This window comes from Staurois parvus, unplaced genomic scaffold, assembly GCF_062004578.1.
Source record: "Staurois parvus isolate SC_StPar_1 unplaced genomic scaffold, SC_StPar_1.0 ptg000011l, whole genome shotgun sequence".
In the NCBI taxonomy this organism is placed as follows: Eukaryota; Metazoa; Chordata; class Amphibia; order Anura; family Ranidae; genus Staurois; species Staurois parvus.
In genome coordinates, this window is record NW_028317807.1 from 4,559,871 (window position 1) to 4,577,869 (window position 17,999).

General features: G+C 41.6%; 1 protein-coding gene across 2 annotated transcripts in view; it reads right to left on the minus strand.

The window, feature by feature from the left end:
* Positions 1–17,999, minus strand: part of HYCC2 (hyccin PI4KA lipid kinase complex subunit 2) — a 174,678-nt gene that overhangs the window by 35,690 nt on the left and 120,989 nt on the right. For both annotated transcript variants that reach the window (XM_089670255.1, XM_089670262.1), the window contains exons 6-7: positions 15,094–15,273; positions 7,379–7,459 (exon numbers count right to left, since the gene is read on the minus strand). In XM_089670255.1, coding sequence (XP_089526381.1) covers positions 7,379–7,459; positions 15,094–15,273 — 261 coding nt within the window. The remainder of the gene's footprint in view (positions 1–7,378; positions 7,460–15,093; positions 15,274–17,999) is intronic.

Here is a 17,999-nt window from a genome sequence, read left to right on the forward strand (position 1 = left end):
GGAAAAGAATTGACTGTGTTTACACCAGGCAAAGGAAGATTTCCAGGTATGAGAATAGATTCCTGTAGGTGGCTTTTCTTGCTTTCAGCAAAGTAGGGTTTGTCTTTTGGGGCTGGTGCAGGGCCTTACACCTATTAGGGCTCAACGTACCCTGCACTCATATTATTCTATGCTCGAAAGGCACTGGTTCCGTACTGGAAAAAGCCAGCAGCACCCTTCTTAGCCTATTGGAAAGGGCTAGTGAGAAAAATGATAACATTTTATAAAGCTACTTACAGGAGCAGAGGGTGTCCTAAAAAATTAGAGAAAGTCTGGCAGTCATGGCTGGACTCCCTCTGCAACTGCCTGGAGGCAGAGACCCCTTGCTCTATTTACAACTTTCAATGCTTAGTCTGTTACCGTATGTAGTCAGGTACCTGTATAGCCATGGTTCGCGCTCTCACGACCTGGTTATGATCCCTGGATTTGTCCCCAGACTAGCATAGCACCCGGGACGTATTTAGGTGCAGGTGTATATGGTTTTTGGGCTTCTGTCACGTCTTTTGGGGAATATTGCATCATATGTTCATCTCCTTAAACCCCATTGGGTTTGCTAGCATCTTTTACATGTTTGGACTGACTGGAGTTGGGGTGGGTGGGGGGGGGGGGGGGGGGGGAAGGGGAACTTTACAGTAAGAGCACTTTTTGGCCATGTGAGGCCAGCTGTTTTTGTATTTTGTTGTTTTTCTATGCAAAATCAATAAACAGAAATTCATAAAAAAGGATTTACAGACTCAGAAATCCCTCTGTCCATTAATAGAGAACATTGAGATAGCAGATCTGGCCCATTGGGAAGAGACCAGGGAATCTCTACTAGAAGTTTGAGTAGGTCTGTGTACCAGGTTCTTCTGGACCAGTTTGGTCTAATATAATTGCCATTTTTCTCTCTTGCTCTATTTTGTGCAGCAGTGAAAGAAAGGCATAAATTAGCCCAAACTGAAACCAGGGGAAAATTAAAACATCCAAGCTCAGAACTAAGATGTCCACAATCAGAGTCCCCTATCTATGGCATATCGGATTGAACACATCTAGAAGCAGAGGCCATTCGCTTTGGTACAGTCATTGGTGGCTGAGATAACCCACCTGTCAGTTATACACTCCTAGGATGTGGATCGTGGAAATCACAGGATAGTGAGTTTCTGTTCAAAAGATAATCTGATTTGCTTCCTTCAAAGCAGTCAGCCTCCTTGTGACCCCTTGATGGCTGATATATGCCACTGTGGTGGCATTGTCTGACTGTAACCGAATAGGGTACATGACTAACCTGTCTACTGTGAGCTCTAAGACATTGATGGGGAGCTTGGCTTCCTCTAAAATGTTCCCTGAACTGTCAGATTGGAAAACTCTTCATTAGCTTGACAGACGTGTGTCTGTTGTAAGAACTTTCCAGTTGTAATTAAGAAAATAATTTCCCCATTGTTAGACCTGTAGTGTGTTAGACCTGTAGTCCAAGTGCTTTATTCACCTTTATTCTGCCCAAATGTTTCTGGTCCACATCAATTTTCAGCTACAGTGCTTCATTTGGGGCTATGTCAATACTATCCCTATTATGGACTTAAAGCGGAGCTCAACCCAAAAGGGGAAATATCACTTTAAGTCTTCGTTCCCGGCTCTCTGTTAAGGATTGGTACCTTTGTGGAGGGGGGGGGGTTAAATGAGAAGCTTACCTGAATTTGACAGGTACCCACTCACCAAGGCGATCGGAAGTGGAAGTTCTCCTTCCCCATACTCTTTTCGGACATGTGACAGATCTCAGAAGACTATGACCATTCATAAAGTGCAGTGCTACTAGCTCATGCACAGTGGGCACCCGCTGTGAAGCCACAAGCTGTCACAGCTGGGTGCCCATTCTGAAGATGTCGGGGACACAGGATGGCCAGTGAACCTGGCTGGTGTGAGGGCACTGCTGGATCGAGGAACAGGTGTCTATTTTTTTAAAAAAAGTAACAGTTTTTGTAGCTGCTGACGTTTATTTTTTTTTTATTTTGACTGGAGCCCTGCTTTAAAGTGGTTCTAAAGGTTGAAGGTTTTTTTCACCTTCATGCATGCCATTCATGAAGGTAAAAAGCCTTCAGTCTGCAGTTGCCCCCTTAGCTCCCCCCCCTCCCCCTTATACTCATCTGAGCTTGATCCTGATCTAGCGATGTGCACAAGAGTAGAAGCTCTCTCTCCTGAGTCTCTGCCTCCTCAATGGCTGAGACACAGCAGCCAGAGCCATTGGCTCCCACTGCTCTCAATCACAGCCAGAGAGAAGTGAGCGGGGGGTGGGATCTAGCCTCAATTTGTGCGTCTCAGACACACAGAGGTGGCTGCACACGAGTGCCCCCAGAGCAAGCAACCTACTCTGGGGGTACTCAGCAGGTGGGAGGGGCCTGGAGTGCTGGCTTGGACCCGACAAAAGGAGGTTCAGGGCTGTTCTGTACAAAACCATTGCACAGAGCAGATAAGCATAACATGTTTGTTATTTGAAAAAAAAAAATCTCAACCTTTACATCCCCATGTTCCTTGTACCTGTCCTTATTCATATATCCTATACTGTACAATTAAGACATAATTGTGCATTACTGTAACAATTACAACTGTAACAATTTATAATTATGAGACATACGTTATGTATATAATATAGGTATGTTGGTAATTGATTGTCATATGCAAGTTATAAACATTAAATATATCTTCTAGTTTGGGGCACCTGACCATCACAGCTTATATTAGCTTGTTGGACACCACATTCAAAAATCATGGGCATTAAAGCAGTATCAAACCCAAAAGCAAACATTTATTATATTGCAGCTTAGCAATTCTTAGATGTGATGGCTGCATTAGTTTCCTCTTTTAGGCTTTCTTTCTTCGATTTTCATCTGGTGATCCAGACCATACGTCTGTTGTTTTTCAACAGAAAGGCTCTTGCAGTTACAGAAGTAAGACAAACCATTTAACACTGTCAGGGATGCTTAAAATGTTCAGCTTTTATTTCTATGTGTAAAACCTTTATCCCAAAAGGAAAAATGTTTTCTGTAAAGTGTTAGCTAGAGTTTGGCTTCAATTTGTTAGTATATATAAATCTGCTAATACAGCTTACACTCCCCTCCCACCAGATTGACAATGCTGATGTCCAAAGATACCCACTGTACTCGTTCATCCAAAGAGGGGGCACTTTAATACAGGAGGTGGGTTACTAGCCAGATCATCAGGTAAAAACAGAGGGAAAAAGCCTACAAAAAAAAAACTAATGCAGCTACCACATCTAATGATTGGTAAGCGCCAAAACATTATTTTTTATTTTGGGTTTACTACTGCTTTAATCTGATGTTCCTCTTTCCTTTGCAGCTATAACAGACTCAACTATTATGGGAAGGTTTCCTCCCCAAGATTTTGAATGTGAATAAATTAAAACTTTAAATGCCTATATTTCTAGCTAGTGTTTATGGAAAAGATCGAATATTTACCACAAGCTGTTGGATCTGAGGTGGACAGCATGGCGTGCTTTACGATATATGGAGGAGAAAAGGGTGTTCCAAAGCTGTTGCCACAAAGTTGGAATCTGACATATTGTGTAATATGCATGTAAGCCATGGCATTAAAAGTACCCTTCACTGGAAATAATTGAATTGTATAAAGGGGTATCCAATTACATTTGGCCATATAGTAGGAGTGACTGGCAGGTGTCTACATACTTTTGGTCATATAGTGTATTGCCAAATTCAATATCACTTCTATGCTGGGTACAGACCATTTAAAAAGAAACAAAAAAGCAAAAGAAACTATTTTTAATGTATTTTTAAAACAGGACTGAAATACAAGAAAATCCCATCACAAATGAAGTGGAAAAAAGGAAACTGATAACTGAAAAGGTCTCTGTTACCTACATTAGTTCTTCACCTTGATTTCCTGCCCCTCTCATTACAATGACAAAAGAAACAGCAAAGGCAAAACAAGCACAAGGCAAAGGAAATACATTTGCAAACATACAATGAACTGCAATTAAAGTTACATCATCTAACAGATGATGTTGGTGATAATAAGTGGATCATTATGTAAAAAACTTTCCAGACACCAATTAGTCAGACAATAACAGTTTTGTATTTTTTTAATGGTGGATAAGAAAGAAGGATCAATGAACCCTTTCAAGAAGAAGCCTTTTGTTCTCCCCTTTTTATCTCCTACTACTCAGTGTTTTACTAATTTTAAAGTGGATGCTGCAAAAGCTAATTTTAGCAGTCTTTTCCTTTAATCAGCAGATATATTTCAGAGATGGGGTGTTACAGCCTTATGGAAGAGTGACTTATAAATAAAAAAAAAAAACTTGTTTTATAGTTTAACCCCTTTCTGGTGCATGTCCACATATATAAGAAGTGGGTCTTCCTCTGTGTGGTCACATTCATACTCTCGCCATCAAGAGCCCTGGGTCCCAAACTAATGATAGGGAACCAGGAAGCCCAGTTCCCGATCATCTGATCGTTGTGATAGCCTCCAATTGCCTATCACAGGGATCAGTAACTGTGCAGACCTCCCCGGATTTATTCCTCCTTATGAATAGAGAAAAATATACACTGTTATTTTTTTATTTTTTACTGCTACAGGAAAAAAATGTACACAAAACAAATCTGTGTAAAAAAAAAAAAAAAGAAAGAAAAAATAGACCTGGGTTTGATCAAGGTCAGGGTTAGGGTAGGATGCAAGCACAGGGTCAGTGTATTTCATGTAAGATAAAAAAAAAAGCAGGACTTTCAATTTTAAGCGTAGTTCCACCTAAATTTTGCATTCCCTTTGACTCCAATGCATTTTGCTAAAATTACTAATATTTGCAGGAATAATCTTGGTTCACTAACCTCTACTTAGGAGTTAAAGTGGTTGTAAACCTCAGACATGAAATATGAACAAAGCATATCCCTCTATAATGTGTACCAGAGCCCTAAGTGTCATTTCTGTCTGCTGCCTCAATCCTCTGCTATGGACATGAGTCACTTCTGTCACGTTTTCCTGACACCAAGAGAAAAATGGAGGGATCTCAAGCAGATTGACAGCCTTAGCTCTGTTCCTGTGAGTGGTGTGGAAGGGTGTGTCTCTTCCCTCCAATCATCCAGCTCTCAGAGCTCTTCTCACTGAAATTTGCAGTGTGTAATTTCAGCTCTCTCCCATTTGTCTGAGCAGTCAGACAAGCTTTACAAGTTCAGCACTTTAAACGGATGCAGAGAAGGGAAGACTGCAGATAGACAGGTACAACTTATGTAGGAGGATTTGTTTGTTTCTCTGTGTATCACCTGATGCCAGTTACTTTGCTGGGTATACAGTGAGGAACATAAGTATTTGAACACCCTGCGATTTTGCAAGTTCTCCCAGTTAGAAATCATGGAGGGGTCTGAAATTCACATTGTAGGTGCATTCCCACTCTGAGACACAGAATTAAAAAAAAAATTCAGGAAATCACATTGTATGATTTTTAAAGAATTTATTTGTCTTGCACTGCTGAACATACTGTATTTGAACACCTAAGAAACATCAAGAATTCTGGCTCTCAAAGACCTGTTACTGTGCCTTCAAAAAGGCCACCTCTACTCCACTCCATAATCTAACTTAGTAGCACCTGTCTGAGCTCTTTAAAGACACATGTCCACCCTACAGTCAGACACCAACTACTACCATGGGCAAGACCAAAGATCTGTCAAAAGACACCAGAGACAAAATTGTGGACCTCCAAAAGGCTGGAAAGGGCTACGGGGAATTGCCAAGCAGCTTGGTGAAAATAGATCAACTGTTGGAGCAATTGTTAGGAAATGGAAGAGGCTAAAGACGACTGTCAGTCTCCCTCGGACTGGGGCTCCAAGCAATATCTCACCTCGTGGGGTATCACGGATGATCAGAAAGGTGAAGAATCAGCCCAGAACTACAGGGGAGGAGCTGGTCAATGACATGAAGAGAGCTGGGACCACAGTTTCAAAGGTCATTGTCGGTAGAACACTACCCCGTCATGGTTTCAAATCATGCATTGCACAGAAGGTTCCCCTACTCAAGTCTTCACATGTCCAGGCCCATCTGAAGTTTGCCAATGACCATCTGGATGATCCAGAGGAGGCATGGGAGAAAGTCATGTGGTCATATAAGACCAAAGTAGAACTTTTTGTTCTACACTTCACTCATCGTGTTTGGAGGAAAAAGAAGGATGAGTTGCATCCCAAAAACACCATCCCTACTGTGAAGCATGGGGGTGGTAACATCATGCTTTGGGGGTGCTTTTCTGAGAAGGGGACAGAACGACTGCACTGTATTAAGGAGAGGATGAATGGGGCAATTTATTGTGAGATTTTGAGCAACAACCTCCTTCCCTCAGTCAGAGCATTGAAGATGGGTCATGGCTGGGTCTTCCAACATGACAACGACCCGAAGCACACAGCCAGGATAACCAAGAAGCATATCAAAGTTCTGGAGTGGCCTAGCCAGTCTCCAGACCTAAATCCAATAGAACATCTTTGGAGGGAGCTGAAACTCTGTTATTCAGCGACAGCCCCGAAACCTGACAGATCTAGAGGAGATCTGTGTGGAGGAGTGGGCCAAAATCCCTGTTGCAGTGTGTGCAAACCTGGTCAAGAACTACAGGAAACGTTTGACCTCTGTAATTGCAAACAAAGGCTTCTGTACCAAATATTAACACTGATTTTCTCAGGTGTTCAAATACTTATGTTCAGCAGTGCAAGGCAAATAAATTCTTTAATAATCATACAATGTGATTTCCTGAATTTTTTTTTAAATTCTGTCTCTTAGAGTGGGAATGCACCTACAATGTGAATTTCAGACCCCTCCATGATTTCTAAGTGGGAGAACTTGCAAAATCGCAGGGTGTTCAAATATGTCTGTTCCTCACTGTATATAAGTAGTACTTGTAGTAGTTGTATTAATTAATACTCAAATTAATTGCACTGATTGTGAATCGAACCAAAGATGTGGCATTTAGGACTTTTGATGTGCTTTCAGAAAACACACTACCTAATAAAAGTCAATGGGACCATGGCTACACATTTGTGTAAAATGCACTTAAACCGCACATACACCCGCATTGTGGGCAAAATACAGCTCACCAGTATAAACCTGGCCTAAAATACCAGAAGGGGTGATGTAGTACAAAGTGACAAATCAGAGTTTTCTTGTCAAGTATGATTCTAGCTGTGGTGTCAATAACACTTCTGAATAGACATAACACAAAAAACAGATAGTGTATATGTATAGAACATAATAATAATTTAAAAATTCTCCTTAATTTTTTTAAATATTTAATGAAACAGCTCATAAGCTTGCTTTGTCATACAGAACATATATCTATTGGTCTAGCTTTCTTTCTTACCTCATGATATATTGAAGGCTTTGATAATGATGGTATAGTAAATGACAGTACTTTATTGTTTCCATCTTTGTCAGCAATTTCCTATAAATCAGGGAAACAATGTCATTTAAAGGTGCAATTAGCCAGAAACCACTGAAAATTATGTATGTGCTGTATTTATTGTTACGAAGCAATAAGACTTACAGTATAGCATAATAATTGCATTACAGAAAAACTAAGAAAACATTATAACAAAAAAACACACTGAAAAAGTGACCCTGTTGTGACAGAAATGAGCTGTCAGAGCAAACCTCCGTCTAGAAAATGTATGTTGCGTGGTGTCAATGCTTTTGGAGTCAGACCTGGAATAAATCTGCTGTAAACAAATGTCTGCAAATGCCAAATTCCTTATTTCTATACTTATCCCATGTCAGTGACAACCAGGAAATTGGCATTTTCAGGAGAAACTTCAACATATGTTAAATTTTAGACTGTTTATTGCAGGTACTTTAATTATACACTAGTATTACATATGATTAACACCTTTAACCCTTTTGCTGTCTGATCCTTTTTTGCATTTTTTTTGCACACATTTAAAAAATAATTTTAGACCTAAAGATTACTTAAAACCCCCAAAATATCATATACACTAAAATTAATTTTACAGCGCACAAACACATTACATTACACAATTTTTCGGTAATATATAAAAGATAAAGTTGTGGCTACAAAATATATACTCAATATGTCCAGGCTTAAAAATGCATGTGCCCCAGAAATGGTAAGAAATTTCAATACCTCATATTTTCCATTTTAAAAGCCCTACAGCCTCCCTAATGGGGGCATAGACAGCAAAAAAAAAAAAACTGATGAGTTCTAAACCCTCTCCACTATATCCAAAACTATTTTAAAAAAACAGTTGCCTTTAGTGACTCTTTGTGCTTGGGTGTAACTTTGTAATTTTTTTAATATTTTTAAATTTTCCACTAAAAACTTTCATCACACAGGGACAAAAAGGTCCCTATGTCATAATTTGTTTGGTGACATGTTCTCTTTAATGAGACATCAGGGTAAAAGACCAATGAAGCAAACAGACAGCAGATCACACTACCTTAGCTTATTTCCCAGCCAGAGCCCCACCCCCTTTAACCTCCCTAGCGGTATGTTACAATTTGAAACACAAAATCATAAATTATAAAATTTAATAAATAATCATAATATAATAATAATAAATGTAATTCAATAATATAATCAAACCAAAAACACTGAAATTTGAAATATAGCACCAAGTTCGCATATCACTGAGCAAAGTCGTAAAATTGTTTTCAGTGTCTGATGATGAATTTCCCCACGAATCATTATCACTCAATTCTGCAAGTAGTTCTAATTTACTTTCGCTGTTCTCTAGCTGGTCTAAAACCGCTTTTGACCTAAAGGGACGCTTTTTGGATGCCATGGACATTTCTCAGTTTCCAGGCAAAAAGAACAGTAAAAATGCAGGCAGGGCACAGGACAAAGCACTAGGGACAAAATGTATGTGAAATGCTTTGATACAGTAATGTTATACTATGTGATTTTGGCGTATTCAGTGAATGCCACTTTTTGTCATTTTCAAATTTCCCGCTGTTCCGTCCCCGTACGTCCTGACGCTCGCAGGGGACGGAACCCAGATGACAGATGCCGGCATCCGCCGAAGGACATTGCAGGGGACACTGCAGGAGGGACATCACGGGAGCGCAGGACAAGGTAAGTGAAGAACAGATCCCGGAGCAGAGCCGCATGGCAAGCCCGAGTGTAGCTCGGGGTTATCGCTTTTGGTACTGAAACTTTACCCCGAGCTACACTCAGGAATACCGCCAGGGAGGCTACCCAACTGTTGGCTTGAAGAAAAAAAAACCCCAGATCACTTAGGAATCCTTCTCTCTTCTTTTGTATACTTCCTGGTGTCCAAATGGTGGAGGTGGCCCGATTGGTGGTGGCAGAGACCTCTGTTATAAGCTCCAGAGGCAGCAGAACTCATTGGGGTGGTGGGGGGAACAATGGCTAAGAAGATAATGAGCAGGGAAATATGCCTCATCTCCAGACAGGAAATTAGCTCTCAGCAAACTGAGACTTTGATCCAGTACACTGCAGAGTGGCTTAGGAAGAGGCGTTTGCAATCAAGACTAAGCAGTAAGGTAATGGATTCACAATGCACTATTTAAATTTAATTTTTGTCTGGAGTTAGGCTTTAAAGACAAAAGTAGGACATGGCACAGAAGAGGTTAGAAATAAATCTGTATATTACAGTATAGATAGGTTTTCAGTTAAAGGAATTATAAAGGTAAAAAGATTTTTCCTTTAATGCAGTCTCTGCATTAAGGTAAAAAAACCCTTTCAAATGTTGCGCCCCTCAGCCCCTCAAAACACCTACCTGAGCCTGACCTTGATCCAGCACTGCAGCAGCTCTTCTCCCTTCTCACAGGAGACTTGGCAGCAACAGAAGCCTTTGGCTCCTACTGCTGTCACTCAAATCCTGCAAGGAGGGATCCAGAGGCAGGGCCTAGCCAGGCTATGTGTGTCTATAGATGCATACAGTCCGGCTCAGGATTGAGCCCACGTAGCAAGCGGCTTTCTCTGGGGGCAGACGAAGAAGAGGCGGAGTGCACAGCACTGGCAGGAGCCCCAGAAGAGGAGATTCGGGGCTGCTCTGTGCAAAGCCATTGCACAGAGCAGGTATGTATGACACCTTGTACAAGCTAAATTGGAGCAATCTCTTTCTGATTGTTAATGCAGTCAGCAAGTACCCAAATCTGTTGTAAGAGTTACCATAACACTCTCCAACCAAATGCTGGGTTTCTTGGAGACTTCTTTTATAATGAAGTGGTCAGAACTTGGGTTGAATTTGCTGGACCAGCCAATTAAGGACAAATTAGAAGTTATTTTAAAACTATGCCACTTGTAGATTATTTTTCTTACAATGGAATTATTGATTTCACATCATTTGATGACTTTTCTAAATCCCTTGCCAGACTCCTAGGCCATCTTTCTATTGATCTTGGCATTACCTATGAAAATAGCAAAGAGAACTCCAGGACGTAGATGTCTGAGGTTTAAAGGGTGCATCCACACCTGTGAATGCAATGCAGCTTGCCAGCAATTACATGTGAGGCAGCCCCATAGAAAGCAATGAGAGTCTGCCAGCTCTCTCAGCTAATTTGCAGGAGTGCGAATCAGCAGCAGTTGAACACAGCAGTTTAACTCAAGCAGGTTAATTCAAGCAGCAGGAAGATACAGCAAAGAACTCTACCACACACTGGATGGACTGTAAGCAAACACCCTGGGAAACATCTCCTACAAGTCTGATTCCCACTCCACCTATCTTTAAATATGCTGTCTCTACTCCTCCTTTTCATATTTCTATCCTGCGTTCTCAAAATCTCCTTTCCTTACCCCTCTGCTCCACTCCAAAGATTACACATCTCACCCTTACTGCTACCATCTCCTTACTACTGCTCTCATCACCTCCTGCTGATACTTCACTCTCCAGCTGACCCGAGCAACAGGACTGGAAGGCATTTACACTCGTATACATCCCGCTCCCATGTTCCTTTCCTCACCCTTCTTCTTCTTCTAACCTCTGGGGATATAGCCATATATATATATATATATATATATATATATATATACCAAACCCTGGTCCTCCAGTAGCTCACCCCCACACCAGCCACCCTCTTTCCTCCAGGAATAGCCACAATCCCCTCAATTTAATATCAATCCCCATGCTCCAAAAAAACCACCCTCCCTTTTTCATGTGCACTCTGGAATTCTCGCTCTGTCAGCAATAAGCTCACCTCTGTCCATGACTTTTTTGTCTCCCGCTCCCTTAACCTACTAGCAATTCCATAACCCTGGCTTCAAGCAGCAGATTCTTCTTCTCCCGCAGCACTTTCCTATGGTGGCCTTCTCTGGAGTCACTCACCCAGACCCAGTGGTCGGAAAGGAGGTGGGGTTGGTTTGCTTCTATCCCCACTAAGCACTTTTCAAGTCCTCCCTAACCCTCCCTCTCTATCCTTCTCTTCTTTCGAGACTAACTGCATCCGGCTGTTTTCTCCCATTTCTCTGAAGATTGCAGTGATCTATCGGCCTCCTGGACTGGTGTCCCGCTTTCTTGATGATTTCTCTGCCTGGCTACTCTACTTTCTCTCCTCTGAACTACCCACTATCATTCTTGGAGATTTTAACATCCCCATTAATGTCAACAACCCAGCTACATCCCAACTCTTCAAAATAACCTCATCTTTTGCATTAGCACAATGTATACAGTCCTCCACTCACTCTGATGGGAATACATTAGACCTTGTTTTCTGCCATCTTTGCATTCCCTGCAACCTCACAAACACCTCCTTTCCTCTCTCTGATCACAATTTCATCACCTTCACAGTGTTCTCATCTTCAAACACTTATCCCTCCAAGCAGCAAACAATTACCCGCAGAAACCTTCACAACTTGAACCCTGCTCCTTTCTACTCTGCAACTGACCAACTCTATGACATAATCTCTCCCCTGTCCTGCCCTCACCTGGCCACTACTGTCTACAACAGTTTGCTTTCATCCACACTAGACTCACTTGCTCCTCTAACAACACGAAGCATCAGGCCCCGACCGTTACAACCTTGGCAGACTGACAACACCAGAAATCTTAAACGACATAGTCGTGCGCTGGAGCGATTGTGGCATAAAACCAAATCTCACCAAGCATTCACCATATATAAATCTGCTTTCTTAACATACAATTCCTTCCTCCATGCTGCCAAACAAGCCTACTTTGTCACTCTCATCAATAGCTTATCATCTAGTCCTTGTCGTCTCTTCTCTACTTTTAACTCTCTACTTTCTCCACCTTCACCTCCACCCAGCACCTCACTCACTGCTCATGAGATTAAAAATCATTTCAAAAGCAAGATTGATGCAATTCGTAGGGGCATCGCCACTGCACAGACATCCATCCCACTTCGCATACCTTATACTAAACCTCCCTCAACACTTTCCTCTTCTGACCTTGCTACTCCTGAAGAGGTCACTAAAGTTTTCTCAGAAGCCCGTCTCTTTACCTGCCCCCTCACAACTACTACGGTCACCCTCTTCTTCTGTCCTACGCTCCCTCACTCACATCTTCAAACTCTCCCTCTCTAACGGTGCCTTCCCCTCCCCTCTAAAGCATGCACACATCACTCCCATACTTAAAAAGCCCTCCCTGGACCCCACCAACCTGAACAACTTAAGACCCATCTCCCTGCTCCCATTTACCTCTAAACTCTTAGAACGCCTAGTCTACAATCGCCTGAGCTCCTACCTCACTGACAACAACCTTCTTGACCCTTTACAGTCTGGCTTTCGCTCACTACACTCCACTGAAACTGGCCTATTAAAACTCACTAATGATCTACTAACTGCTAAAACCAATGGCCATACTCCATACTCTTACTACTCGACCTCTCTGTGGCTTTTGATACAGTTGACCCTCCCCTCCTCCTCAAAAAACCCACTCTCTTGGCCTCCGAGATTCTGCTCTCTCCTGGTTCTCCTCCTACCTATCGCAGCACTCCTTCAGTGTTACTTATAACTCTGGCTCCTCCTCTTCACTCCCTCTTTCTTTAGGGGTCCCTCAAGATTCCATGCTTGGGCCCCTACTCTTCTTCATCTACACCTCCTCCTTTGGTCACTTGATAAACTCCCATGGCTTTAAGTATCATCTCTATGCTGATGACACACAAATCTATCTTTCTACCCCTCACCCTTTTAGTCTCCTCTCGCATTACTAACCTACTAAGTGACATATCGGCATGGATGTCACTCCACTTCCTCAAACTCAATCTTTCCAAAACTGAGCTCTTAGTATTCCCCCCAGCCCATGCCCCCTCCCCTGACTTCACCATCATGATCAATAACACAATCATCAGTCCCTTCCCTCATGCCAGGGTGCTAGGTGTAACCCTAGACTCCCATCTGTCCTTTCAGCCCAAAATCCAATCGCTGTCCAAATCTTGTAGACTTCACCTCCGCAACATCTCCAAGATATGGCCGTTCTTAACCTCGGAAACCACTAAGCAACTTATTCATTCCCTTGTTATATCTCGCCTTGACTATTGTAACTCCCTCCTCATTGGCCTAACTCATCGCAGGCTATCCCCTCTTCAGTCTATCATGAATACTGCTGCCAGACTCATCCACCTTACTTACCGTTCTGTATCAGCCACCCCTCTCTTCCAATCCCTCCACTAGCTTCCCATTGCCAAACGGATACAGTTCAAAACATTAACAATAACATATAAAGCCATTTATAACTCTGCCCCAAATTACATCAGCAATCTTGTCTCCAAATATCACCCAAACCGTACTCTCCGCTCATCACAAGACCTCCTGCTCTCTAGCTCCCTTGTCTCCTCCTCCCATGCTCGTCTCCAGGACTTCTCCAGAGCTTCCTCCATCCTCTGGAACGCTCTACCCTAATTTATCAGACTATCGCCTACTCTGCTCACTTTTAGGCAATCTCTGAAAACCTATCTCTTCAGGAAAGCCTATCCTGCCCTCAGCTAATATTGGAATCTTCTACTCTTCCACAGTTATTACCTTTTGTACCACTAACCCCTCCCTCCTAGATTGTAAGCTCCAAGGAGCAGGGCCCTCCTATTCCTCTTGTATTGAACTGTATTGTTGCTGTATTGTCTCCCTTTATATTGTAAAGCGCTGAGCAAACTGTTGGCGCTATATAAATCCTGTATAATAATAATAAAATAATTGCGCCCACTTGCATGTTAATGCTGCAATTACATGCAAGTGATAGTCCCTGGACACAGGCAGTTTGTGTCCACGGCTGGTCACCTGCATGTGATCTGAGTATGAACAATTTCATGTGAGTGGACACCATCAGCTGTGAGAGTCGGCAGTCTCCCATTGCTTTCAATGAGGCTGCCTACTCACAGCTAGTTGTGGGAACCCCTGCTGGGGTTCTTGCATGTAAATCACCAACAGGGTGCATTCACAGACCAGTTCCACCTGCATACTCTTTAAGAAGATTCTAATTATTGGCCCCTAATATGGAACACCAGATTCTAATTTCATGGATTTGAAGTGGTGGTGAATAAAGGAGTGTACTTCCTTTCGCTATGTGCCAAATCCATATTTTGTTATTTGGATCATAAAAATTAATACACCACGGCGGTTTTATGTGTCATTTATTTAAGTATATTGCCTTTATTTGTAGTTATGTTTGCTATTCAAATACAGTATATTGAAAGTCAACAATTTGCATAGAATGTACTTATTTTTTCACAGGACTGCGAATGTGTGTGGTGTATTTACAGTATGTGTGTATATACACGATGCCTGGTAGACATAAAAAAAGAAGTGTCTCGTTTCCTAAGGGATCTAGTGTTCATAGCACTTGATCCCACTCAATCAGGCAGTTTCCAGTACCACTGGAACAGAAGTGAAAGATTTAGAAAAATGTTTCCACTTTAGAGAAAATGCAAAGACTGCAGCAACATTGAAATTAAGTGGGGTCCATAAAAGGGATATCCTTTTCTTCAGTGCTGATTGGAAGTAATCAGCTATGGTGCAGTAGTAGGGTTATATAAGGCTGCCCATATTCATTGTTCCTTGCATGAAAGAGTTGCTGAATAAGCCATACATTGGGCAAGTTTATTACCAAATAAGAATAAAAATGCAATATTCCATCTCAAAAAAGTGCTTACCAGATTGTAAATTCCCAACAAAAGAGCTTCAATACAGCCATTGCTCTGCCGATCGCGACTGGCAGTGAGGCGCAAATAAATGGAAATCAACTCTGGCAGAAATTGCATGGTAAACCTCTTCAGTCGAACTTCCGAGCTGCGATAGAGCTCAAAAAGCTGGTGGCAGATTGGTTCCAGAAGCTGACAACATAAAACAAAAAAGAAAATCGTGATACGATCACATCTGTTATAACAAGAGGAGAGTGTAGGATGGTGAATAATACAAGCAGTGCATAAAAACCCCAACTGCAGATTCTGCAAAATAGAGAAAGGTCTCCAGACACTGCCAACTGTTATTACCAAGTGGCATAGATTTCACCACTTTTTTTCTAATATAGAAGTATAAAAAGTGTATTTACAGCTAACATGTTCTTGTAGTTTGGACAGAATAGCACAAGATCACATCTCTGCAGTTTTTAAAGCTGTGTCCACACTGAGGAGATTTGCCCTATCTGTCCTTGTGACTAATAACACTTTGCCTGAAAGTAAGTAAAAGACTAAAATTTGAATTGTCATTAGAGCAGAAATATCTTCAAATAGATCTAGTTTCCAGGGTGTCTTACTCATTCTTGCTTCACTATTCAGAAAGTTACTAGCAACAGAGCAAGCATGCTCACAGTGAAGTATGAGAATCTTGGCCTGATGAGTAGAGGTAAGGGGGAAACAGATGAATCAGTAATGAATTCTTTTATTCAAAAATGCCAATCATGAAAACAGACACATGTTTATATATTATGGAAAATTATAGGTTGTCACACAAATATTATGGCTTGAAGGAATGCTAAGCTTAGCCCGCTTTAAACAGACAACAAGACTACCAATAAATCTTAAAGAGAACCTGTTGCCAGACCATTCATTTCAATAACAATCCTCCTATAAAATGTTATGTGTATTTAACATAGTTTGGCCATGTTATTTACCTGTAAAAGGCTCTTATAAAAAAATCTAAGAGAACCTCCTAGGTGCTGCCATCTTGTACATGACATCAGCAGTCTCAGCTGAGCTGTCACTCAAGTGACACTATATAGTATTCCCTTTCACTCCTCCCCTAGCTGCTACATAAAAGGTTTTGTAGAGAGGGGAGGAGTGGAGGAGTTGGGCCAGCACAAAGAATTAGGCAGTCCAAGAGGAGAAGGATATGACATTGCAGGAGGGAGGGGGCTAGTACTAAGGAAATGACTAGTCAAATTTACTAGCAAGTTCATAAGCAACTTGCAAGTCAAGGTGTTACTAAGCCCTCAACAGTAAAATCAGTCTGTATATGCAGTAAAGCATGCTTGTTATACTCACTGTGGAACCTACAGGGTTAATCCTCCGCATTGTGTTAAAAGGCTGTTTGATCCTGACTTCTCTAATCCTCCCCTTCTACTGTTCCCAATCCATCTGCTGATAGTACAGAGCTCTGGGAGTCATTCTGCACTCTCAGTTTCGTGTGTATTGCTATTGTGTTTTTGTTTCTTTGGGAGCGTGCATGTGATCAGCACAAGGCCAATCAGCACTGTCCAGAGTATGAAGAATTATGCAGTCTCATAGGACAGTCAGAGCAGAATGAAAACTTCTCCTACAAACTTTAACTACTGCTCAGCTGGACACTGATAGAAGTCCCAACGCTGCTATATACTGCAGATGAAAAAAGGTATTTATTTTTACTAAAATAATTGCATTTCCATGATGTGCATACTGTGGGATACCAGATATAGTGAATGCAGGGTCATGGGTTTAGTAACACGAATACATTTTCTGTGCTTTTAGCTGCAAGTTTTTGGTTAGTGACAGAGTTTCACAACTTGTTAGGCACACTAGGTTATTCAAAAGCCTTAATGCTACTTAGAAAATTGGTTATGCCACATTGACTCACAAACCAATTTTGTGGAGAATGGAGGTAAAAATATATGCACGGAGGGCATTTAAGACCTGTACAATCCAAGCTAGAACTATACCATAGACTCATGTTATGCACCATCCATGCTATGTAAAAGGAAACTGTGTCAGCCAATATCTATCTCTGAACAAATCTATTTAAATTAAATCCACAGTGTGTTCCAATCTAAGGGAACTGAGAGAAGCAATTATGTTGAAGTGTAATGAGTTGTCTGTGTACAAAGTTGCCCGCTTGATCCTCAACTTCATTGATAAAATATCAAAGCCGTTTCATTGTCTATGTTAATGACCCATGATCTCCCATAGGGCATCTGTAATAGCGTGTTAGCTGTACAAGAAATGTAGGCTGTACAGGAGTGATCATTTTGCAATATTCTTGTTTGCTCCTAACCCCCCCCTTCATCTCAGTTCTGTGTGGATGTTGTTATAAACCCACGCAAAATATTTAGTGTAGATGCGGGACTATCCCCACCTTAAAGATTATAATTAGTGTGGATGCTGGAATATTCCCACCTAAGATGTTGTATTCAGTGTAGATTATAACATGTCCCCTGCTTATTAATCTGAACAACAATATTTAGTGATATTCTACTGAGAAAAATGACGAGAAAAAAAAAAAATTGGGAAACCAGCATGAAAATTTAAGAAAAATGCCTCCAAAGATAATACCCAAGGACAGTGGTCTCCAAACTGCGGCCCTTTGCTTGCCTTTGTCTGGCCCTTGGGCCAGTATTCCTTCCATTGACACCAACAATGATGCACTATTTCTCCCACTGACACAAATGATGGGGCATTATTCCTCCCCCTAATACCAAACATGAGGCACAATTTACTCCCAGTGACCTCAAGACATTTTTGTCTCCTACTGCCCACAATCCAGCCCCCCTAAAGTCTGAAGGACAATAAACTGGCCCTTTGTGTAGAAAGTTTGGAGACCCCTGCTCCAGGACATGGTCACTGTGAGGAGCTGTAATGCTTGCCATCTA